The following is a 26,717-nucleotide window of genomic DNA, read 5'->3' on the forward strand; positions in this document are numbered from 1 at the left end:
AAAAAAAAAAAAAAAAAAAAGAAAGAAAGAAACTAAATTTCCTTCTGTATTTTAACCAAATAAATATATTTTTAATTTACTCAAATATTTAAGTATAGAGTAGTTAAATTCTGCTTTTTTATTATGAGAATTAATTTAAAACATTTAAAATGATGAAGCAATTTAATTAGGAATTAATTCCATTTTGCAGACATGATTTTGACTTATGCTTCTATTAAAAACATAAAAACATTCCCATATCCTTCTTATTTCTCTGTTTGGGGTTTTTCTTTCCCTTAATTGGTTCAAAACTATTCAGTAGTTGAAGTTGTTATATATATATATATATATATATATATATATATATATATATATATGTGTATGTGTGTGTGTGTGTACATATATAAATTACACAGCTAGCAAAGTCTTCTACCACATGTGAAGAGAATCTTTCTTTTTACCTTTAGGTTGTTTAGGGCTTGGCAGTCAACATTTTAATATTATTAGTTGCTTTGAAGTTTTGTTTCTGCAGATCAGTTTAATGAATATGTGCACAACTATTTAATAATTTCCTGTGTACATTGTAAATTAAAGGGGGCACAGGTGTGTTTAAATGTTTATCAACATTTAAACATCAATTGTGTAGGAGCACTTAGGATTCAAGGGCTTGTGCTGGATTCTATTTCACTAGCCAAATGCATTAAAATAATTTATTGTGCTATGTTTTTCTTTTTCTTTTCAACAAAATCATTTTTGCAAGATCTTTTAAAATGAATGTTGTTTTCATTGATGGAAAATTTCAAGAACAGAAGGTTGATTTAAATGCTTTTAACTAATCATTTAACATTAATGCACTGAATCATTGTGGAGATGCTGAAAGCAATTTAAGGTTCTGGCATATGATACTCTCTAGTGAGATTTTATTGTCTTGAGATTCTGGCATATCTATCTTAATACAAAGTTGAAGATAGAGTTTTTATTCGGTGTATGGATTACATTAGTATAGGATGTTATGAAATTTATTTTTCCATCAAGTGTATATATTAAATTTTAGCAGTAATCAGATATCCATTGTCATTTGTAAAATATTGTTATTGCTTCTGAGTGTGCCATCTAAGAAGAGACTTGATTTTCCTTGGTAGAGTCTGAAACGAACAAACAGAAAAGGTGATTAACATGCAGCTCTAAATAGAATTGTTTTTTTTATAGTACTGCTGCAAGGAACCTGTCTTCATCTTCTCCCTGCATACTTTTCATTACCAAGTGTACCCACATCTTTCTATTTTCACTCTAGCCTGGTGAAAGATTAGCAGCATGTGTATAAGAAGCTTCTGGTTAGACCAGAAGTCAGCTTATCTTCAGGGCTGCCAGGGTGAAGTTGTTATTGATATTATTATTCACATATGCATACACAGAATAATAAAAACAAAGCAGTTTTCATTTATACAGCTTACTAGACACAACAAATCTAGAAGGGAGGAGGCATTATCCTCATTTTACAGATTAGAAAACAGGAATCCAGGAAAGTTAAGTAAATTGCCCAAGATTATACAGCTAGAAGTAAAACTCATTCACATAAACCTCTATTTCCAGGCTATCCTGACTTTTTGGTTTGGGAGGATTTCCTAGTTTCTATCCACCTTGTCTAGCCTTTCATTATCTCCTTTTACTGATTCTTAATTGGTATGTCCATTTGTTTCTTTGCCTTGACTGTGGTATAGGAATGCATCTCCACTTCAGAATGTTGAACAGATCACACTTAAGCACCAAAGACCATGTGTATTCACTTATCCATTCATTCAATCAACCAGGAAGTGTTTGTTGAGTATTTATCATGTGTAAAGACTTCTATATTTGGGGGAGCATGAAGATAAAGATAGATGCTTCCTTTTGCTTATAGCCTCTTTGAGAGCAAGGTCTGAGTTGTATCTGTGTTTGTGTGTGTGTGTGTGTGTGTGTGTGTGTGTGTGTGTGCGTGTGTTATTTAGAAATATGAGAATGAAGGGAAGAATTGCAAGAAGCAGCTAAAAGAGTTGAAAGTGGCTGGCTTAGGGAAGTGTGGTTTGGGTATGTGGGGGCATACAGCACGAAACTGCTGGTTGTAGTTCACTTTAAAAATGTGTGTTTCTGTGTGTGTGTCTGTGTGGTGTGTATGTGGGTGGTGTGTATGTGTGTTTCTGACAAAAGTAAAAACAAAAATAAACAGATTTCAAAAAAGTATCCTACACTTTAGTAGAATGGCAGAGACATAGGGACAATGTTAGATATTTCAGAAACATAAGAGTCTTGCATGGCCAGTGCCTAAGATATGGAGGGTAAAAGGCATAATTTTCTCAATCAACAAATATTTGTCAGAGACCTAGTACTTGCCTATCCCTGTGCTAGATACTATGGACACAATGATAAAATATCATTATTCTTATCTTCATCCTACTCTATCTCAAACTAATCCTGGGTGCTATAGGCCTATATAATGTAATATGACAAGTGGGCTATATGATGATATGCATCTACCAGATACCTGGAAAGTATAGACAGTGTCCTCCGAAGTCACCTGTGGCTGGCACTGATGGCAAGGAGAGATCACCAGCAGACATGGAGGGAGACAGGGGCAGGAGTGCTACTCAAGCTTGGCCTGATTGGGAAGGGCAGGGTATTCGTCTTCAGTATTTAGACTTCATGGTGGGGAATTATCTGAGATAAGAGTGGGAAAGGAGTTTGGAGTAAGGTGTTGTCAACCTTTAACTCTGAGTTTAGACTCTATGCTATAAATGTTAGGAGTTATTGGAGATGTTTGAAGAGGCAAGTGTCAAGTCAAATTTAATCTTGCAATGATAGAACTTTAGCAATGGTGTGGAGGATGGATTGCACAGAGAAGAGTTTCATGAAGAAACCAACAGTAAGGAAGATACTAGAGTACTTGAGGATGACAAATTTCAGGTTTCTCAGGATTTTGCTTTTGACTCTCTGACCTCAAAAATTTTAGGTACATATATGTTGAAATCTGGTATTCTAGTGATACCGTATCAGTATCACTATGTATACTTAGAATTTATATTTATATATTAGAAATTTATTCAGAATATGTATATTTAGAATTAAGGTATTTAAATATTATCTCTGTAGATTATAAAATTAATGGCCAAAATATTTCAGGTAGCACTGTAACTTGCTAAATACCTATTGTTTAATATCACATGAACATCTGTGACTCAAAAAACAGTTTGCAAATGGAATTCTTAATGAAGTTTAACCCTTTAGGTTTGAGTTGAAGAAAGTAATTGTTATGTATTGTCACTTGCCTAAAATGTCTTTGATTCTTATTGTTGACCAACACTACCCAATGGAAATTTAATGGAAGTCACAAATGTGAGCTACATCTGTAATTTAAAATGTGCTAGTAGCCACATTGAAAACAGTGAAAAGAGACTGGTGAAATGTATTGTAATAATATACTTTATGTAATACAGTGAAATCAAAGTATTATTATTCCAGAATGCAATCAATTAAAAAATACTAATGAAATGTTTCACATTCTTTACTTATAGCAAGTCTTTGAAATTGGTTATATATTTCACATCTATAACACATCTCAATTTGGGCTATCTGTGTTTCCAGTGCTCAGTAGCCATGTGTGTCTTTGGACAGGGTAGCTCTAGAATAACCTTCTGTAGTCTTAAAACCCCACTTCAGGGCTGGACACAGTGGCTCATGCCTGTAATCCCAGCACTTTGGGAGGCCAAGGCGGGCAGATCACAAGGTCAGGAGTTCAAGACCAGCCTGACCAACATGGTGAAACCCCATCTCTACTAAAAAATACGTAAAAATTAGCTGGGCGTGGTGGCGCACACCTGTAATTCCAGCTACTCCAGAGATTGAGGCAGGAGAATTGCCTGACCCTGGGAGACAGAGGTTGCAGTAAGCCAAGATCGTGCCACTGCACTCCAGCTTAGGTGACAGAGTGAGAATTCGTCTCAAAAATAAAACAAAACAAAAACCGTCCACTTCAGGATTCATTCTAAATTTATTGAAACAATAGAAAATGGCTGTCAGTGTGGACTTTAGCGTCTTTCTTTGTGGCAAATATGCAAGCAGTCACTGAACGTGGATTTTATTTTGTTTATTGTCTTAGTGACTCAGGGTGTTGATTTATCCATCTAGTTAACAGACCTTAAGTTCACCTCCTATCTCATTCTTCTGAGGCTTTTCCTTTCTTTTTATAATCACATCCTTTTGTTCTCAGTCTTAGTCGCATTTATAAATAAAGCAGACTGTTCATCTGACATCTTGGAAGGCAGACAGGAACATCAGACAGAGAAAGAAAAAGGAAACCATCTCCTTCATAACTGCTTGCCCTCTTGTAATGAAACTTATTTTATTTGATATGATAATGAATTCTTGAAATTGTTTTCAAGATGCCATCTCCTGAATACTCTTGGGTAATGAATAGCGAGAAGCACTGTTCCCTCATTATGATGCTTGGAGGGGTCTTGGACGCCCATGTGGAGTAGAGCCACTGTAGAGAACATACATCTGAATTGCGGACTTTGCTGTATGACAAACTCCTGCAAATGATGACATGTTGCAGAATATCAGAGTTCAGCATTTCAATTTTACTTATAAGTTAGGATGGAGCAGAGAGACCAGCTCTAAGTATTTTGTTAGCAATTTACCATACATTGGATCCCTTAGTCTTCACAGTTATCAACCTTCAGTATCTGTATTATTAGTATTATACTGGTAAAGAAATATGCCCAGAGTATTTGCGTGTGTTGCCTACGGATACAATGTCAATAGTAGAAACAGGATTTAAAACCAGATCTCACTGACCTTCCGCTACAATATACTGCCTGCTTAGATAAAAATCTTTCATCTCTGAACACTCCATGCTATAAGTTTTCAGGGTGGCATGGTGCAAAGGGACCAGGAGACAATTTCCAGTCTCAGCCCTGATATTAACTGGTTATAAGAACATGTACATATTCCTCAAATTCCCTCTAATATTTTACATCTGCATCTGTCACAGACAATGTGCTAAGAGTAGTGATGTTAAAAATTCAACCGTTTTTCCAGGAGAGGTACCATGATGAAATCAAATTCTGTCTGTCCTCCAAAATTACCGTCTGCTTAAAGAAGGTAGATATTTCAATGCTTTGGAGTCAAGCAGGCCTAACTTCAGAACCCAGCCTTGTGTCTTAATATCTGTGTGAAGACAAGCACATTATTTAGTCTCTCTGGATCTCAGTTTCTTCACTGTAAATTGAACTGTGGTAAAGAATCGATGAGAAAATATAGTAGATATATTTTATTCTTTCAGAGTTTTACTTGTAAAACATTTCTCATGTAAAAATTAAATTATTAGTGTTGGGTGATGCACATTGGCTCATACCTGTAATTCCAGCACTTTAGGGCCCAAGTGGGTGGATCACCTGAGGTCAGGAGTTCTAGACTAACCTGGTAAAACTCTGTCTCTACTAAAAATACAAAAATTAGCCAGGCATGGTAACGCACACCTGTGGTCTTAACTACTCAGGAGGCTGAGACATGAGAGTCACTTGAACCCAGGAGGTGGAGGTTGCAGTGAGTTGAGATCTTGCCACTGTACTCCAGCCTGGGTAACATAGGGAAACTGTCTCAAAAAGAAAAAAAAAATAGTGTCATAGGAATTCAGAGAAAGACAAAGATAATTTAAGAGCTGGGGTGTTATCAGGGAAGATTTCAGAAAAAAATGAAAATTTAGACTGGTAGAGAAAGGAAGGAAGGACTTTGATAGGAAAACTCAGCAAGGCAGAGTGATGTTATATGAAACAAAGGGAAAAAATCAGGCATGGCATATATTAGGAAATTTGACATTTGTCATGCTTTTTGAGCATTTATATATGATCAAGTTGCTGAGTTTTTAGTCATAAGCTAACCATAAAATTAAGTAGCTGCTTCTGCCTGAACATATAACTGTAGCTTAAAAAAAATAAAAAGAATGTATCTGTTGCGGTGGGTTGTCTTTTATAGACTCAGCTACTGCACTGTGCTTCATCAGCTGGAGATTCTGATTTTTTGGGCTGCTTCATTGTCTCACTTTTCCATGTCTGTATTTTTCCATTTTTCATATTTGATGTCCTGAACTTTTACCTTCTTGTAGAATAACAGCTTTGTGCTTTGTATTAGGTTTCATAGAACTAATTTAAATGCTCATTGATTTAATACTATTTATTTAATTTAGTTAATGTTATTTATTTTTATTTCATAACATTATTAAATGAGGCCAGATTACTTGAATTTCTGAGTATAAATTTCATGTATTTTTTTCCAAAATGAGTATTTTAAAGATACTGAATAAATTTATAAAAGCCTTCAGAAATTTGAGTTGATTTGGCTCTGGTTACATTGATACACATACACACACAAACAAACTCTTATGAAACTTTCGATTTTTTTTTCTTAAAAGTAAGAGAAAGTTTGTCTTCTCTCAGATAAGTCCCACTAGAATTAATGAAGACTGCATTCTGGGTTTTTGGTTCTTTTGGTTTGACTGATAGAAAGAGTTTAAATATCCTATATGAAAGAGTTCATTTAGCCATGCTTACCTCTCTTAATGGGAGCTAAGTCATATGCAAGATTATTCCAAATTCTTCAAACAGAGTGTATTTTAAATAAATCAGGGTAAATAGGAAATAATTGGCTTCTAAAGCATTTAAATTAGAAGAATGACTTCTGTATTTTTATGTATTTATAAATGTGGAAATATTTTTCTAATATATAAAAATTAAACAACAGCAGAACGGTGTAGGCGATTCAGTGTTAAAATACCCTAGTACCATTTAAGTTCCTTTTCTGCTTTAAAAGTCTTTTTATTGATGTAAATATAGAGAAAATTGAACATCTATTATAAGCACACAGTTTGGAGAATCTTCACAAACTGAATACACTCTGTAACCAAAATTCAGATCAAGAAACAGCATTTCTATTGTTGCCACGATGACCCATGACTCCAATCATTGCCCTATCCTGAGGGTAACCGGTATCATTACTTTTAACAGCGTAGGTTAATATTAACTACTTTTATACTTAAAAAAAATTTTTAAACATATATAACATTATAGAAATATCGGTATAGGTTTTTTTGTTTGTTTGTTTTCTTTTGTTTTGTTTTGACAGAGTCTCACTCTGTCTCCCAGGCTGGAGTGCAGTGGTGTGATCTTGGCTCACTGCAACCTCTGCCCCCACTGGGTTCAAGCAATTCTGCTGCCTCAGCCTCCCAAGTAGCTGGGATTACAGGCACCCACCACCATGCCCTGCTAATTATGGTATTTTTAGTAGAGATTGAGTTTCACCATCTTGTCCAGGCTGGTCTTGAACTCCTGACTTTGTGATCCACCTGCCTCAGCTTCCCAAAATACTGGGATTACTTTGGTACTGGTGAGCCACTGTGCCTGGCCCATATATGCGTTATATAGTATGCTTATTGCCTTTTGTGTTTATTTTTTAAAATATGCAATTTTAATGCTATCTTCTGCCTGAAGATAATTTTTAATTAAATGCCTGTGGCCTCAGAAGGAGGGAGACAAATACATATGTGTGCACACATACACATACACAAAAGATTTTGCCTTACCACAAATTCTTCTGATTTAAAGCAATGTATTAGCAAGAAAACATATTATTAATGATAAGAAGAAAAAAAGGGAAACATTTTATTTAATTTTTTTTAATATTTGGATTTATTTGGCACCAAAACAGAGGATTTTATTTTTAAACACAATATTTGTGGTACCATGTCACTAGGCTTTAATGGAAATAAATTAGAAACTTCCTAGAATGGTAGAGGAGACAGTATGGCTTTCTGAATCAATATGTATTATGCCTTTTCCAAGCCTTCTTAATTAATGAAACAATTTTCACCTTAAAATTTTATTTTAAAATACATAGAATTAACCATAATTATAATTTTAATATGATTTTAACATTATTTTGAAAATCTTTATCAACTAATTCTAACTTTTTAACTTCTATACCACAGCCCTGATCGGAACACTATGAGGGGAATGTGTATTCTTAAGAAAAGGATGTTAGTCTGAAATGAGTTTGATCTGGTAGCATAGACCCTGTTCAAAAATTGTTTAGCTGGGTTATTATCAGATATAAATTTTGGTTTGCTACATGTTTTGTTTAGGCATTGCTATGACTTAATTATTGGGGCTAGCACCATGATACCAAGGAGTGTGATTTGACAGGAAAATTCCTGAAAAATGATAAAATGTATACCTTTTTTTTAAACTAAACATTATGTTTAAAGAAGATATCAGATGTAAAAATGGAAAACATTAGGAAAATGTATATTAGATTAAATATTTTGAGGAAAATATACGAAGTGTTCCTATTTGTTTAGGGCTTGGCTTTTAGATATGTGAAAAAGCAACTGCCTAGACTATTTATTGTTTTGTCAGCTAAATGTAAAAATGGAGGCTTCAGTGACATTCAACTTTCCTAATATATTAGAAATGTCAGATAATCAAGTATTTAGTAGCTTTGCTTAGAACATGTTAGCACATGGTGATTGAATAAATCCCTGTATCTCTAAATTTTTACCTAATGATTTAATAAACTCACAAATTAGACATCAGAAATACACATGGGCAAAGAATAATCACTCAGCATCTTACCATGCCAGTATGAGAATCTTTCTTTTTAGCCCTCACAGGCGTATAAAAGCATTAAGGCATGAGGAAAAAAGTTTTAGAAATAAGAAAAGTACAAGTGATAGGACTTAGAAAGGAAAAACAAAAGTGCAATAATTCTTATGCTGGGTAATGGCTTAATTAAATGAACCACCAGAATAATAGGACATGCTCTTTGGTATCTGCTATAAAATAGTCAGTCAGTGTATTCATAGAATCGGGGGAGTAGGTAGGTATATATAAAAAATACTTTTGGCTATGGGTTAATTGTTGCAGCTAAATGTTGGATACATGTAAGTTATTATACTATTTGTCTACTTTTATTTATGTTTAAAATTTTCCATGACAAAGAAGTTTTTAAAATGTGTGCCTCAAAGCACACTTAGAACTGACCTAAATAATTCTTCCTGTTTCAGTGACACAAGTGGCATCAGTTGCCTTTTTTATCATGTAGAAGGACAAAGGGGAAAATCTGCCTAGTAATGGCATGTTTTTCACATTACATAAATAATGACAGAAATTGGAAGAATTATAGCCTTTTTTATATGTCTTTCTCAGGGCTAACGTTTTTCTGATTGTAGTTCCAGTTTCGAGGAGTCAAAGTATTTTTTTCTGATACAGTGAATTAGAAAATTTCGCTTTGTTCTGTGTTTAATACTATACTTTTCATGGTAGATCAGGGTATTTGGTTAGTGATATGTTTTATTTCCATAATAGAAAGTTAGTTCCATCCTAGTTTGACTAAATCTATTGATCATTAAATTCTGTAAAGAGAGGCAATTTGTACCTGTTTCTTATTTATCATAAAGAAAATCCCAACATTAAATGGTCATCTGCCTGCCCTAATTTTACATTTTTAAAAGTCATTTTACACACACACACACACACACACACACACAATTAACATTATATAGGTTATAATTATATATTATATATAATTAATATGTATGTGTGTGTACATATATAATTTTTATCTCAATATGTTAGATGTGAACAGGCAAAAGTCATATTTCATTTGTCGTCTCACTTCATTTGGAAGAAATTCTGCTACTCATTTAAGCAATTAGTTTTTATTTTATTAAATACTGTGATTAAATCTTTCAACTTTAAGCAATGGAATGATATGCTAAGATATTTTAAAGAAGATTTTATATAGGGTACCCCTGAAAATAAATTATGTTGACTCCTCATTTTCCAAGCTGTTGAAACGATATTATAAAACAGCAGATAAACCACGCAGAATTGTTCTTCTCCCAGCATAAGCAGTATTTAAATACCGAAGATAGAAAGAGATAAAATAGCAAGAGAAACTTAGATCTGAAAGAGCAGGTTATTTCTGGGGAATAGGAAGGGTGCATGTAGCCAGTTTGCAAACTGTAGTGGCCACCCTTTCTCTCTGTTGTAGCCCTGCTGGGCAAGAACACAGTAACTTGCAAGGCCAACACAATCTTCCCTCCTGACACTCCAAAACCAATATAGGCTCTAAATATAGTAGAAGAGAAACAGTCTCAAAGGAGAAAGGGAATGGAGTGAAGCAGTACAGAAAAACTATGAGCATGGTATGAGCTCTTTTAATTATAAGGAACTAAGAAACAGTGACTCAGTCAGGCCACCTCTTCCCACCTTAACCCCAACCCCCAAAAGAGCATGTACTTATAAGAAGGCAAATAATCAGGTGTGAAACTGAAGAGCTGTAGGGAACTAAAGCAGCTCTCTTGTTGGTTTCTTCTCATGAGGGCGCTGCTGCATTCAGTATCTCCTCAGTTTTCTCCAAACTTCTCAGCATCGAATGGAGCTAGTCCCCTGCCCCTGTAACCACTGAAAGTTCTTATCCCTTCTAGCTTTAGTTGTCCATCTTTAAGACTGCCCATATCTTTATCTTTCTCCAGGTACAGTAACAGTGATCTAACCAGGTCATTTTGACACTACCCCTACACTTTTCTGTTTCCTTTTTGATGATGCCACACATCAGTGTTAGCTCAGAGCCTCTGTAACTAGCCCTTTTCAAATAAAAACAAAAGATTTTAACTAGTGGGCTGCAGTCTTGGTCCTGGCATCGTTCTGAGAGTCGATGTTTATTATAAGGATAAAATTAGATGGTTATTAAGTGGCACTTCGCCTCCAGAAGTCTGAGACTGAGACAAATCCTGCCAGTCTCTGAGAAGATGCATACACAAGATACCATGAGATAGGTTCCCTGGGGGCAGAGACCTTGTCTTTCATTTTTCTGTTTGGATCTTCTGTTGCTTAGCAGTTTGCCAAATAAGACTAACGTTACTTCTTATATTTAATAATTATTCATAATAGTAACTAATATTTATTGAGCACTGCCAGCCCTTTTTAAGGGTTTCACATTTATTAACAATTAATTCTCACAACTCTTCTGCTAGGGATTTATTATTAGTTATTATTGTTATTAGTTCCATTTTTACAGGTAAGAAAGCTAAGGCACAGATAAATAGCCTGCCCAAAGTAATGCAGTTTTTAAGTGATGAAGCCAGAATTCAGGTTTATAGAGAACTTTAGAGCTTGCTCTAATCATTATTCACTTAATAATCAATTAATATATGAATAAATGATAATAACTATTTTTTTACGCCAAAGCTAATGCAGAGCTCTAATTTTAAAAACATGGTGTCCTTCTGTCTTCAGGACCAAATGAGTTTCTGCTCCTAAACGTTAATCTTATAATTAGTAACTCTGTTGAAATAAAAAGCCCCACCCATCCATACTATCCCAGATCTTGTCTCCTTTGGGCAATAGCTCCAGCTCTGTATGCCCCAGCTGAAAGTAGAGGGATGTTAGGGAGCTTGAAGTTACCTGACTGGTCTCCTGTCACAGGAGGATGCCAGCAGAAAGGAACAGCCACAGTAGATAAAGAAAAGCTCTTACCTCTTTTGAAAGTTTCATCCCTAGAACATGTTGTTCAGCTACCATCCCAGAATCCAGTTTCAGATCTGCACTCCTCCTCCTATGAGAGAAATGAAACGGGGTTAGGGGAAGAGAAGAAAAGAACTTCACAGCTTTCTTCTGGAGCCCAGCAGTGGTGATCCTTTTTGTATAGAAATCCTGGAACAGTTCCAATCAGTAAACCTGGTGGAGAAATTAACCAGTTTTATATTTGTGTTAATTTAGGAAGTCACAATATGTCTTTATTATTTATCTAGAAATATTTCAAGCTGCAAATACACCCTTATTTAGATATTCTGATGAAAACACCTTCTTGGGAAATGTAAATTAGCACAGCAACTATGGAAAATAGTATAGAGCTTCCCAAAAAAACTAAAAATAGAACTACCATATGATCCAGCAATCCGATGGCTAGGTATATATCCAAGAGGAAGGAAATCAGTTTATTGAAGAGACATCTGCGCTTCTATTACTGCTACAGCACTATTCACAGTAACCAAAATATAGGATTAACCTGTGCCCATCAACGGCTGAATGGATGAAGGAAATGTGGTACATATTCACAATGGAATATTATTCAGCCATAAAAAAGAATGAAATCCCATTATTTGCAGAAACATTGTTGGAACTGGAGGACATTATGTTAGGTGAAGTAAACCAGGCACAGAAAGACAAATATCACATGATCTTATTCATATGTGGGAACTAAAAAAAATTCATTTCATAGAGGTAGAGAGTAGAATGGTGGTCACCAGAGATTGGGATGGGGGCAGTCAGAGATGAAGAGAGATTGGTTAATGGGTACAAAATACATTAAAATGGACGGAGTAAGTTGTAGTGTTTGATAGCATAGTAAGACAACTATAGTTAACAACAATTTATTGTATATTTCAAAATAGCTAGAAGAGAAGATTTGGAATATTCCCAACACAAAGAAATGGTAAATGTTTGAGGTGATGAATATCTCAATTACCATGACTTAATCATTGTGCATTATATGTATTTATCAAAATGTCACCTGTTCCCCATAAATATATACAATTATTATGTGTCAATAAAAAGAGAAAAAAGAAAATGAAGACATCCCATGGGCAAATAGGCATATGAGTTAAAGTAATCATTTGGGATTATGCTCTTCATTATCAGGTATTATTAAGAGTTGGCCTCTTTGTACAAGATTCTTTCTTGGCCATTTTCATTGCTATGAGAAAATTTTGCCTTGGAGTTAAATTCCAGGGTGGGCAGTTACTTGGATTAAGCTAAACAAAACATCAGATCATCATGCACTTATTCATTTTTAATTAATGGACCAAGAAATGTAAAGATAGCACTATATCTATCATAAAAGAATTTCATCCTTTTAATTCACTTAAGCAAGATTTTTACATTTAAAAACTAATCATCCAAATTTGATCTATTATCAATAGAACCCATTATTTGGATCTTTGACATTTCACTTATGTGGTAAATAATATTTAATTTAAATGCATTGCCTTTATTTTAATGGAATGATTTATTTAGTCCTTTGCAAAAATACTACTTCTAAAAGTAGAGAAAGGACTATTTGTAACAGCCTATATTTTCAACTCATATCAAATTTTCAGTGCTCTAAAGGTGTTGATTTTGCTTATGAAAGTGTTAGCAATCTGTATGACATCTTCAAGAGAAGATGATTGAAAAAAAAATTTTTTAATTGCAAAAGTGGAGGGAAAGTGTTGACCAGTAAGTTCCCAGATTAATCTGTTTCTGCATTGGAAAAAAAAAAAAAAGTGGTAATGAATTGAAAGGCGCTATCTTTTGAGACTCTTAGATATAGAATTACTTAGTTTGACTAATCACAGAACTCAGGATGTTGTAACAGTATTATACACAGGATATATTTGAAGAGGACTGCTGAATATTTCATTAGTTGATCTTTATTATTTTAATCATATTTTTAAAAAGAAGAAATACATTAAAATTGAGAAAACCTGATGATATTCTTGTTTTTATTGGTGATTTAAAATTATCATTGGTAGTTTTTGTGTGTTCATTTTCAAGCATATCTGTATAAAAATAAATAAAACAGTACTCTCTTTTAAACAATATTTAGACATAAATATTTAACTAATTTACAAAATAATCCTCTCAGCTATCAGCACTCAATTCAATTTCATCTAATACGTCCTGTGATGAATTCAACATGGCCAAAGAATTATATTTTATTATTAAAATGGTATAGATTTTTCATTGTTTGGCCTGACCAGAACTTCTCACTCAATCCTAACAGTATTAAAAAACTCTTTTCCAGTTTTCTTATACCCAACCAGGGTTTTCGTAGCATCTATTCAACATGCGCTAAATTACACTAAATTTCTTGGTTTTGAATATCTTTATTGTAAACATCAATTAAAAATAGTAGACAAGATTTTCATGAAGAGATTTTATCTTCTGGGCACACAATATGCAAATAGCATGAGCAAGGCTTATGCCAGGCCACCCATTGCAACTATCTTACTAGATGAATGTCTTGAGCCACTCAGCACTTTTCATTCACCTGAAAAAAACTGAAATATTTATGAAGGAGTACAAGTATGAACTTATAAAAAGTGCCTAGCTCAACAAGTTTCATTCTGCAAGTGATAGTCTTTATTATTTTAAAATAAAAATCTTATTTTCAAGATAGGTTTTAGCACCAGGGAGGAAAAATTCATTCATTGCCTGACCATTATGAATCTGAAATTTTTTTATGAAAAGGTGATTATTGGTTAAAAAATTAAGCAATAGCAGGTGTGAGAAGCTGAAATACATATTCCTTATGTGGTTTTGGTTTTTGAAGATCAGTTAGAAAATATGTTAATGCTACATTTTAAAAATAATCAAAGGGCTGTACAGAAAAGATAACTCAATTGTATGTGCTATCTTATAAATTCCCTCTCTTGTGTTTTCCCCTCTCTTCTCAAATGAGCTAGTTCATTTTCAGCCATTCTTCTATAAATCCTGTTGCTCAAAAATGTATAAAGGTTTATAAAAGCATGTGACATTTTGTCCTGAGTTTATTAGTATTTTCAACTTAAGGTGTCAATAAATATCTATAAAAATTTGGAAACTACAGAGGCATTAAAATTAGAAAAAGAATTGATCAACCAAATAAATATAATTTTTCCACAATTTATCTTCCAAGTTAAAATTGCGTTTTTTGTTAATGTTTCTGCCTTCAAATCTGATTCTTAGAATAAATTTTAAAATTTTCAGTGACTAATGACTTTGAAAATTGTCATTATAAATAGGGCTGCATATTTTTGTCACTCTACTAATCAGAAATGTATAGTGCACTATTGTAAAATATGCTTTTTTTTTAAATGAGAATATCGAGTTCTTGTTAAAATAATTTGAATAAAATATAATTTAAAAGAATATTCTACTTTAACCTTACAATTTTAAGTGATGTGATTTAGGTCTTTTTAAACAGTTTACTTGGTTTTAGTAAGTGTCCTTGTTATTTTCAAGAGATAAGGAAGATAGGACACATTGGGATTTGAATTCTATAGTATAAATGAAGATACTTGCAATCTTATTCATATTGCAAACAAAAGGATTAATATACGTTAATATAAATTCTGTTAGGCTTGTATTATGTTGTTCTAACCTTTGATTAAATTGCTTTTTTCTTTATATTTAATCTTATAATTTTTCTTAGCCTTAAAAAGATTAATTTGTGATGGTTAACATCATTTGTGTTATAAGTCAAACATGCTAACAAAAGAATTCTCTTAGAATAATTGTTTTATGTCAGGTTTTCTTATGTTATCTTTGTTATGGTTGGCATAACAAGGCAAGAAGTGTATTTATCAGTATAAAAAACTTAAACCTGTATTAGATATTAAAATACCTACTTCAGCTACAGATATGGGTTATCTCATAAATTTATTATGGTTGGCTGTATAGCTTAGATTCAGTTACTGATGATCTAGTAGATTATATATCTAGTCAAAAGAGTAACTTATTTTAATCACATATAATATCATTATAATTTTCTAAGTTGTTAGGTTTTGTGTCTTTAAACTGTTTTTTATAATGGAATTTTTCAAACATTAGCAATAGTCTGCAGAAGACTATAATGAAACCCTGTATACATAGCCCAGCTTTAACATCACCAATAGACAGCTAAACTTGTTTCATCTGCACTCTCACCTTCCCTGCTCTCTTCCCACACACTGGATTATTTTGATGCAAATCCAAGAGAGATTATGACTTGTTTAAAATTAGCAATCTGTATTTATAAATAGTTGACCATTTGCCTCTTGCTTGATGTTATTGCTTTTTGACAAGTAGAAAACATTAAGAGTTCCTTTTGGAATAGTTGCCAAAGTTTAATATGAGATCATTCAGATGTATATGAATCATAACAAAGGTGAGAAAAGAGGTATGTGGATATAGATGACCTGATAAAATGATCAAAGTTATTTTATACTATGTTTTGCAGCAGTGTAGAAGAAAATGAAGTAAACAGGAGACTAAGAAGGTCCACTTAGGGCAATCTGAAAATACACATCATAGGCACAGAGAGAATAGATATCAAACTCTGACAAGCTGTCAACAGAAAAGACAGAGTGTTCTCCAAGGTAATCCTGGAATAACTACACAGTCTGCAGCACCTCCACTGAACTTTTAGCTTTCTCTTGAGACACTTGGCAACATGCCATATCAGCCGATGCCAGCAGTACAAGGACTAATCATCCTAAGATGTGGCATGCTCTGAAGGTGCATATAATTCTTTCAAAAACTGAAATAGGATCACAAGACTGAGGCATCTATTTCCAATTAATTTGGTCACAGGAGTTTATCTGTCATCTTTGTTCTGTCACAGCAGTTTGTGGTAAACCTGCTTCACATGGATTATCAAATATTAAGAACAGTGGATTGCAGAATTTTCCCCCCAGTCAGTTCCTATTTTGTCACTTTTGGTTTAAAGTAGATGAAACTAGCCATGGGTTTAAAAACGAACTTGACATTTTCAAACTTCCATGAAAAGGAATTGGTCAAACTTCTGGCACAATGACATAGTAGGTTATTGTATACACCATACTAATTCATTCTGATTTTCTACAAAAGATAGGTATAAAGTTTTTACTCCAGAAAAGTATACGCAACTTCAACAAAAATACTCTTGTGCTTTTTGCCCCAAAATGCACATATAAGGATTCTATGCATAGAATCCTTATTGTGTGCCAAAATGAATGATAGTTTTCTGAATAGTATTTCTCAATATTTAAATATATCTTATCTATCTTAAAAGCATAACAAATTATTTTTTCCTCTGTGGTCATATAATTCCAGTGCCAAACAAGTAGGAATTTAGATGGCATGGTAGCCATTTTTAATTTTTATTTGACTTTGGTTCAGTGGTTTTTAGTCTATTTTGGTTGCAGGAAACAAAGCCATGCTTGGGTTTGAGCAAGTAAAGGGAGAGGACATTAGAAGGATGCAGTGTATGCTATAGCAAGTAGGTCACAGGAACTCGTAGGCATTCAGGAACCGAAGTTGTGTAGCTGGCTTACTATACCCTGGAACTAGATCCTGAGTAACCTTGCGGACCTCATCAGCATCAGCACGGGAGACTAGATCTTTGTTAATATTGTCATTCCAACAATATGTGCTCACTTGTTAATAGTAATATACTCTGTATGAATTTTGTGAAAACGTTGTACAATCTGTTACAAATTGACATAATTTAATACCTTGAAACTTTAGGGAGATGGAAATGGGACTGTGATTCTTGGACGTGTTTTAAATATCTGAGCTTACCTTTATAATAGCTGTGGAAAGTTACTAATATTACCTCTATATAACTTGTCCAATTTGGTGCAACCATCTCATAAAGGGAAAAGCTGAAAATAAAAATCTTACCAATACTAACCCCCCAGTCCAAGCTTGCTCACTTGATAGTCTGCCTGTGATAGAAATTATAAGTATATAAAGAATACAAAAATATAGGAAGACTTATAAAAATCACTTATGTTTAAGGAGCAGAGGTGGTGACCCCATTTCCTTTTTTTTTTTTTTTTTTTTTTTTCTGGATGTCTTTTTCTTCACTGCAAAACACATAAAACCAATCCAGGACACCCTCTCCACCTTTGTTCTCACTGTGTCCTCTTCTTCCTGTCTCCCTTCCTCTGTTATTCCCTACAATGCCCAATCTCTTCCATTTCTATTTCTGATGTGTGTTAATGAAAGTGGAGTATGACGCATCTACCCAAAATAATTTGGGGAATACAGTAAATATGCCAGTTTCCAGTCTGCTCCGGACTTCACCCTCCTCTCCCGGCTTAGGTGTTCTAACATTCTTATCGTTAGAAGCACTTCTTTGGGATAGACCCAAGAGGATATGGTTTTATTCTCTGAATTTCTGGTAAATTTGTGTCAGTTTTTTGGAGATAAGTTCCCCATCAACCATATCCCTCTCTCTCTTTGCCATCTCAGTATTTTTTTTAAATGAAGTTTGTTCCTTGTTATGCAAAAGACAAAGAATACTGGGCTCAGTGGCTCGTGCCGGTAATCTCAGCACTTTGGGAGGCTGAGGTGGGAGGATCACTTGAGTTCAGGAGTTTGAGACCAGCCTGGGCAACATAGCAAGACCTCATCTCTACTAAAGAAAAAAAAAATTAACTCAGCATGGTGACACACACCTGTAATCCTAGCTACTCAGGGCACTGAGGCAGGAAGATCGCTTGAGCTTGGGAGATCGAGGCTTCAGTGAACTATGATCCTGCCATAGAGTGAGACACATACCTCAAATAAAACACAAAAAAACAAAACAAAAACTGATAGCATGCAGCTTCGAGGAAACAGCAGTGCAACACCACATCTCGATAAGGACATAGCATCAAAGAAAAGTAAAATCCAGCTCAGATGGAGAGAATAAGACTTCTATAAATTAATAAGAAAGGGGAGAAGCAGAGGCTGACTGAAGGAGCTAGAAAACCAGGGTGGGTGTGGGGGGGAAGAATGACTTATAATGGATTGCTAAGAAAATTTTAGCTATTTCCCTAGCTTTTATTCTGAGAACAACCTTATAGGTGTGTTCCCTACGGCCAAACGTAGCAGTGGGGCATGAGAGGAGCACTGTAGTCAGATCCAGGAAGTGTGCAAACCATTCCTTTTGTTTCCAATCTCAAGACTTGATTATAATGAAAATGCTGCGAGACCCTTAATTATGAAAGTACAACAGGGCATTAATATAATTCATCACCTGTTAGAAAGAGCACTTGTGGGCTATTTACTAGAAATCTATTAAATATGACATGAAGATAGATTGCACTCCATTTCTTAACATGACATTATAATCAGGATGTATGCTCAGTAAAATGGTTTATAGAACTCCTGTCTGTGTGTCCTATCAATTAACCTAAAATGTGCATAAGTGAAGTGTAGCTAAGCAGTACCTTTAGCAAATGGATGCATTTTTTTTCTCTGGTTCTCGGTAGAGGAAAGTTTCATTTTGAAATATCATTGTTTTTATAGCAAGTTCATTGCTGTGTTTTTTTGAAAGTATTGAGCAAAAGCATAATAAAGCAAAGAGTACTCACCTCATAGTTCTATTACTGAATATTGAAGGATTTGTTTTTAAATGAACCTGGTACATTTCCTTGACATCCTAATATAAAAGCCTTTTGTGTAGATAAGGTCAATACTGATGGCCCAGTACTGTAATCCTGTAAAGTATGCCTGATGTACCTTATAGTACAATTATCCTTTCCAGCTTTCAGTTTACAAGTGAAAGAAAATTTATTTATGTACAAAAACAAGACTCTCTTTTACTTTAAGTGGAGAATACTGTATATTCAAATATTTTTTATCTTTGTGCTTAAGATTCATCTTGCCTCTTTTTTAACCTTAAGATATCGTATGAAATTTCCCTCATTAAGTTATCATTATGTTAATAGTTAGATCTCTACTCTTTGAGACTCCATATTATATTAGAAATGTTGCACAGTGAAGTAGCAATCATGTATAATATTGTTCACAATCAGCCTTAGATTAGACCTCTTTGTACATTTTTCTGTAATAAAATTACATTCATAGTTTTATCCATAGGGAGGCATTGTGTTTTCAGCCGTAATGAAGAGAAATGGTAAAAGAGGTAAACCAGCATGGTGGGGTAAAAAATTCAGGTAGATGTGGCTCTAGAATCAATGCTGTTTTTACTTACTGTGTTTGTTCATTGGTTTTTCTCCCCTCCGCATGCTGGCAAGAATATCAAGGAGAATGTTTTTCTTGTATAATGTTCCCTGCCCTTGTGCCATAATTTTTTGTTGGATTTTAAAACAGAAACTGCAAAAGCCAACTGAGATTTCTTTAAAGAGAAAATACTTTCTTCTGGGCAGAACAGAGAAGTGTTCTGTGAGGCCAGTGGGACACTCGAAGCGGAATGCAGTGGGTGGGTGATGATGACCTCGTCAGTCCTTCCTACACCATTGCCTGTCCTGACTGAGCAGCTTCCCACCTCTGCTCTTTCTGTTCTGCTCCAGTAAGAGGCTACTCCTCTAGCAAAATCTCTATGCTGTGGAAATGGAGAGGAGCACTGACCCACGGTTGTGGTCACTCCATGTAAACATCCTCCTAGGTATATCCGAGACCAGCACAGATGTGCAGAAGCAGTAAAGAAAAAAATGTTAGGCTGTTACCAGATTTCTGGCTTACGAGGCCTTTAGCTTTGAACAGGATCCAGTCCATAGGATTCATTTCCACTCCTGGCTCTCCATGTACTCTTAGCCTTATCTTCAACTTCTATCTAGCATGGACACTTGCTCAAGCCATGCTGGGCTCCTCCTTACTCTCCCTTCAGTGTCTACCCTCAGCCCAGTTTCTGCGACCTTGCCTGTGCCTCAGATGCCCTCCCACTTACTCTCACAATTATATCTCGTCTCCTGTCTGAATTATAAGCTCCCTGATGACTAAGAAGCACTTACCCACTTTTGTATCCCTCCCAGAATTTAATACAGGATATTGTACTAAGTAGACATAGTAAATAGCTGTTGTCTTTAAAAAATATTATTGGCCAGTTGTGGTGGCTCATGCCTGTAATCTCAGCACTTTGGGAAGCTGAGGTGAGTGGATTACTTGAGCCCAGGAGTTCAAAACCAGCCTGGACAACATGATGAAACCATGCCCTACCAAAAATACAATAATTAGTTGGGTGTGGTGGCATGAGCCTGTAGACCCAGCTGGGTTGTGGAGGGAAGTTTTCTTGAGCCCAGGAGGTCCAGGCTGCAGTGAGCCATGATTGCACCACTGCATTCCAGCCTGGGTGACAGCAAGATCCTGTCTCAAAAAAAACAAAACCATATGTATGTGTATATATTTATAAAGTAAAATTTGTGGAGGGTTTTAGATCTATATTACCTGTAGGGTTAAGTTAATTGAAGGGTAGTCATGACAACTCTTTAAATAGAAAGATGATTATTTTATGCCTTCTCAGTCTTTTCTAGGCCAAGCTTCATTAAGTCCTTTTATCATTTTGTTCATAAGAAGATTTTCACCATTCTAGGTGCCTTACTAGTTTACTTTAGCTGTAGTTTTCTCTCTATAACTTCTGCAAAATGAAATTGGAAGCTCTCTCCCTTTAAAAATTCCTGATAATGCAATTTAAGATCTTTTTAGTTCATTCAACAGTCACATCCTACGTAGGTTCATACTGAGCATGTGGTCAGGTGACACCTCATGGTCTATTTCAAATAAATGACTATTTCTGCCATCAACGAAAAAAGGATTAAATTTAAAGATTTGTCAGAACATACCAGATGCATTTACATTTAAAACCAAAACCGTTCTTGTTAAGGATTATTTATTTATTTCTTAAATCTCTTTTCCTTTTCTTCATATACTTAGAATATAAGCAAACAGAATGTATTTCTTGAAATATAAAGGCATGAAAATAATCCTTCCAGTTTGTTTTGTTGTATCACATGCATCTGAAATTGATGTTCTCTGAAGGATCACTCAGGATTCATGATGAATACTTGTTCAAATAAACAATAAAAGTCCTAGTTAGATGTCAGTCCCATAATAGAAATGGTCATTACCAATAATCAGGCCCCTATAATAGATTTGTACTCTTTTAGAGAATACCACGTTTGCTGCCTCATTTCTAGAGGGGGCTTGTGAGAGAATCAGTGCCTGAAGTCACAGCTGTCACACTCTGGAGTCTCAGCAAGGGATGCTGGCTTAGAGAACCAGCTTTCCAAAGGGTCAAGGAAGCAGAAACTGATTTCTCACACACCATTATGCAATTTAACTAACATAACAAATGCCAAATAATTGCTGGCACTAATGGGTAGGTAGATGTTTACTTTGTGTGGTTACCATGGATTCCTTTAACATTGATGGGCCTGCTGTGATTGAAATGCTGGAACTTTAAGGAAATAGTAATGATATGATTAGCTTGACTCAATAATCTGAACAGGATTTATTTATCCAAAAGATGACTGAAACTGTATTATAACCAACTTGCTTTGATTTAACATATTATTCTATTCTATGGGAATTGTTTCAGTATTACGTAATTCCATTTAATCCAAGGAGACATGTATATATTTTATGTGTAAAGCTTATCGAGCTATTCAGTTTATTGACTTATACATAAAGTTTATAGCACTCTTAATATGTGTCAGGAACTGGAATAACCATTTCACATACATTATCTCATTTAATCTTCACAAGGCCTAATTGTCCCCATTTTATAGTTAGAAAACTGAGATAGAAGTTAACTTGACAATGATTCCACATCTGGTAAGACCCAGAATTTAAACTCTATTTGGCCCCAGAACCTATGATTCAGCCCTTACATGTGGTTCTATAATCCCCCAACAAGTGCTTTCTGCTCCCCTGCACAAACAAAACCATTCACTGAGGCTGTGGTATTGCAGTAAAGAAAGAGTTTAATTAACATGGGGCTAGTCACATGCAAGACCACAGAGTTGTTACTTAAATCTCAAATATTCAGCCAGTCTTTCTGAAGACTTGGGGGTTAGGGTTTTTCCAAGGACAGTTTGGTGGGCAGTAGGGTAGGGAATGGGGAATGTTGATTGGTTGAGAATGAAATGATAGCGTTGTGGAAAATGGTCCTCATGCACTGAGTCATCCTTTCGGTCAGGTCCATAGACAGATTGAGTCACAAGTTGTAGGTCCAGGTGGAATCAGTCAGTGGCCAGAAATGTAAAAGTCTGAAAAAACATCTCAAAAGGTCAATTTTAGGCTCTACAATAGGGATATTATCTACAGGAGTAATGGGGAAGTTACAAATCTCCTGACCTCTGGAACAATGACTGGATATCATTTAACTGCAAATATATCTTCAGCCCCTTTCATAATTCTAACCTTGTGGCCTTTCATTAGTTTTACAAAGCAGTTTCAGCCCCGGAACAAGGAGTGGGAGCAGTTTCAGGGAGGGTCTGTTATCATCCTTGCTTCAAAGTTAAACTATAAACTATATATCCTCCCATTGTTAATTTGGCCTACACCCAGGATTGAGTGAAGGCAGCCAGCCTGTTTGGCTAAAAGTAAGATGGGGTCAGCCATGTTAGATTTCTCTCACTGTCATAATTTTTGCAAAGGCAGTTTCAGTCCTCTATCCAGCAGTATCAACATTACCTGGACACTGAGAAATGCAAATTCCTGGGCCCCACTACAGCCTGATTGAATGAGAAACTCTGGGAATGGGACCCATCAACCTGTTTTAACAAGCCCTACAGGTTATTCTGATCATGCTACATAATGTTTGAGATCATGGACTTCCACTGTTCCCTTGTCAGGCCTGGGTCTCCAGCTAGCTTTCCTAACCTACTTCTGCCCAGACAGCTGCAGCTGCTTTCTGGCTTTCACATCCCATCCCCGCAGTCCTTCCTTTCATCACGTTCCTGTCTTTAATGAACCCAGCCATACAAGAGATATTATTTATGTTTATTCAAAGAACAAACTATGAGCTGGATTTCTTGAACAAGCACTTTATCTAGTCATTATCTGATGAAAGTTATGAACTTCCTGCCCAGAGAAGTGCACATTGTGTGTGTCTATGTAGAATGTGTTCATCATGTTTGCCTGGAGCCAATCCATTGAAAGTCCATAGATTCCAGGTGAAGACTCTCAGGCAGTGACTATAAAGAATGCCAAGATTATATCCAAGACCTATACATGCCCCTCACAGCAACAATAATAGCAGCTCACCTCTGTTCATTAGCGTTTTTCTAGAAAACAGTCTTGCCTCTGACAGTTATCTATGTGTGAACTTAAGCAAGACTCACCTTTTGGGAGCCCCAGTTTTTTTCTCTGTAAAATAGGAGTAATAATACCAACCTTGCAAGATTGTTGAAAGTTTAGCAATAATAAATGTAAAGTTCCTAGCATTTCATAGTAGTGTACTCATTAAATTGTGTGTATGTTCCTTATCATTTGGAAATTACAGACAATTTCAAAGAAAATAAGTGATAACCTATAAATAAAATAAATAACTCAGAGATAATAACAATTTAACAATTGCTTCTCATTTTAAAAGCAAATTTGGAATATATGCAGTTTACTAAACCCTAAACAGTTCTTTGCTAACTGTCTCAGAAAGAATTATCTCCAATGAATAATTTAGTGTAATACATGAATAAGTCTTAGCTCCTGCTTGCCTATACCCAACCAGATATTTTTGTCCCGTAATAGTGGCAAGGGATAAGCATATTTTTAGTTTTAATTTGGTACTTAAATGGCAGACATTTCCAACCCTATTCTCCAGTCCCAAACCAACCCAATCACATATATGAGCTTGGAAAGAGAGAAGGGAGTGAAAGTGAATGGGATTTAAAATGTATCTCATTGTCGTAGTTTATTCTAATACTTATAATTTCCCCTCAACCCCTGTGAGACTAGAATCAGCTGTCTTTTATCTCTAGCTTATATGGCTTAAGACCTTAGTTTAAACACTATTTATTAATATACTGGAGTCTGTGATGAATGTAATTGTCTTATCCTTTTTTTCTCCAATTGATTCTATAACATGAAATGTCCCAAAAAGCAGGAGAAAAAAATCATGTCATTAAAGCATTTAAAAAAAATGAAATGTGTTTTTTTTCTACTCATATCTCACATGGTTGGTTCTTCATTGTTGTTTAGAACAGGCATCACCAAATAGTAAAACTGCAAGCCCAAACTAGACAATCATGGGAAGTCATAGGCAGACAATTCCTGTCTTCAGGTTTCTGCTGCCAGTATCACCACCACTCAGTCTTTGCCTTTATGACTCCTGAGTGAGAAAGGGCAGGATCCTTTTTTTCTTCCTTTTTGTCCATTATCTAAGTCTGTATAAAATTAACAGATTGGTCAGGCACAGTGGCTCACGCCTATAATCCCAGCACTTTGGGAGGCTGAGGCAGGCAAATCACAAAGTCGGGAGTTCGAGACCAGCCTGGCCAATATGGTGAAACCCCATCTCCTCTAAAAATACAAAAATTAGCTGAGCATGGTGTTGTGCACCTGTAGTCCCAGCTACTCGGGAGACTGAGGCAGAAGAATCACTTGAACCCGGGAAGCGGAGGTTGCGGTGAGCCGAGATTGTACCACTGTACTCCAGCCTGGGTGACAGAGCGAGACTCCGTCTCAACAACAACAACAAAATATTAACAAATCTACCCAATAACTATTTGTTGACTGAATATTATATGTTAGCTTCAAATAATCATAGCAATTCAAATAATTTATTTCCTCCCTATTTCAGACATTTTTATACCTACTTCAATAATTGTTACTTTAAGGGAAATCCAGGGATGAGATGAAAAATTGCAGGTAGAAAATCCTAGATTCTTCTGGTTTTGTAATACTTATAATGTTCTTTATACTTCTTTAAACCAGTAGAGATAAGACAGACTTTTAGGCTCATACCTGTAATCCCAGCACTTTGGGAGGCCAAGGCTGGCAGATCACGAGGTCAGGAGATCGAGACCATCCTGGCCAGCATGGTGAAACCCAGTCTGTACTGTACTAAAATACAAAAAATTAGTCAGGCGTGGTGGCACGTGCCTGTGAGTCCCAGCTACTTGGGAAGCAGAGGCAGGGGAATTGCTTGAACCTGGGAGGTGGAGGTTGCAGTGAACTCAGATTTTGCCACTGCACTCCAGCCTGGTGACAGTGTGAGACTGAGTCTCAAAAAAAAAAAAAAAAAAAAAAAGAACCCTCTAATTATCGTAATAAAAGCAAAGTGTCAAATTTGCATGTAGTTTGGTTTAGATTCCAAGCATCCTTTTTTTCCTTTGGATTTCCAGGATTCTTTGTGTCTTGTTGAAGAAAACAGTAAATTCATCCTTCCCATTTAAATTCATAAGTCAAATTCTACTAATCCTAATGCCATTACAATGAAAACCATATTATTTTTCTTATCTAAATACCAGGCAGCTGGGTGTGGTGGCTCACATCTATAATCGCAGCACTTTGAGAGGCTGAGGCAGAGGGAGCACAAGGTCAGGAGATTAAGACCATTCTGGCTAACATGGTGAAACCCTGTCTCAGGCAGGAGAATCACTTGAACCTGTGGGGTGGAGGTTGCAGTGAGCGAAGATCACTCCACTGCACTCCAGCATGGGTGACAAAGCAAGACTCCATCTCTAAATCAACAAATAAATAAATAAATCCCAGGCAATGATACCTTTATTTCAGGTACTCTTTTAATGTAATAGATTGTGCCAAAACAAATTTTAAGAACATATTCATTTTAAAAGATTTCACCTACATCTTTAATCTTGAATACTGTATAGACTAAAAAACAAATATCAGATAGTTTTCAATGGAAACACATTATAAGCTGATGGTATATGAGATGTGAAAATAACTATTTTGACATTTCTCTATGTAATCTGTTTACTTGCCTGTGGACTTAATCCTAGTAATTAAGCATATATTAAGAACTATAATGAAAAATAAGATAACTGTGGAGAAGTCAATTTCCAGAAGTTTTTGGCAAGTTTTCTAAATTGGTATATTTGTGTCACCCAGCCTGTCTTATTCTGGATGTGCTAATGAGCAGTCAAAGCCAATACATGAAGAAAAGGAAGGAAGAAGAGAAATACCCAAGCATATTTATAGGCAATTCATAGCTCAATGACTAGACTCTGAGTATCTAAGAATTGATTTTATAAA

General features: G+C 35.3%; 1 protein-coding gene and 2 long non-coding RNA genes across 6 annotated transcripts in view; 2 read left to right on the forward strand and 1 right to left on the reverse strand.

The window, feature by feature from the left end:
• LOC116543213 overlaps positions 1-2,663 on the forward strand; it is a 19,587-nt gene extending 16,924 nt beyond the window's left edge. The window contains exon 2 of the long non-coding RNA XR_004265579.1: positions 1,903-2,663. This is a non-coding gene — a long non-coding RNA (uncharacterized LOC116543213). The remainder of the gene's footprint in view (positions 1-1,902) is intronic.
• The window catches only part of FBXL17 (F-box and leucine rich repeat protein 17), a 539,173-nt gene that overhangs the window by 393,295 nt on the left and 119,161 nt on the right, over positions 1-26,717 (forward strand). Inside the window, exon 8 of one of the 4 annotated variants that reach the window (XM_032265287.1) lies at positions 20,392-20,633. The exons of the other annotated variants lie outside the window; for them this stretch is intronic. Within the exon in view, the coding sequence (XP_032121178.1) occupies positions 20,392-20,504 (113 nt within the window). The 3' untranslated portion in view covers positions 20,505-20,633. Of the gene's footprint in view, positions 1-20,391; positions 20,634-26,717 lie in introns of those variants that run through there. 4 annotated transcript variants of the gene reach the window in all.
• On the reverse strand, positions 1,038-19,872 carry LOC116541887. Its single transcript, XR_004265058.1, has 3 exons — positions 19,756-19,872; positions 11,547-11,625; positions 1,038-1,124 (listed from the first exon to the last, which is right to left on the reverse strand). It is a non-coding gene; the product is annotated as an uncharacterized LOC116541887 (long non-coding RNA).

Source organism: Sapajus apella, unplaced genomic scaffold (assembly GCF_009761245.1).
Source record: "Sapajus apella isolate SASKATOON/1434 unplaced genomic scaffold, GSC_monkey_1.0 scaffold1, whole genome shotgun sequence".
Lineage (NCBI taxonomy): Eukaryota > Metazoa > Chordata > Mammalia > Primates > Cebidae > Sapajus > Sapajus apella.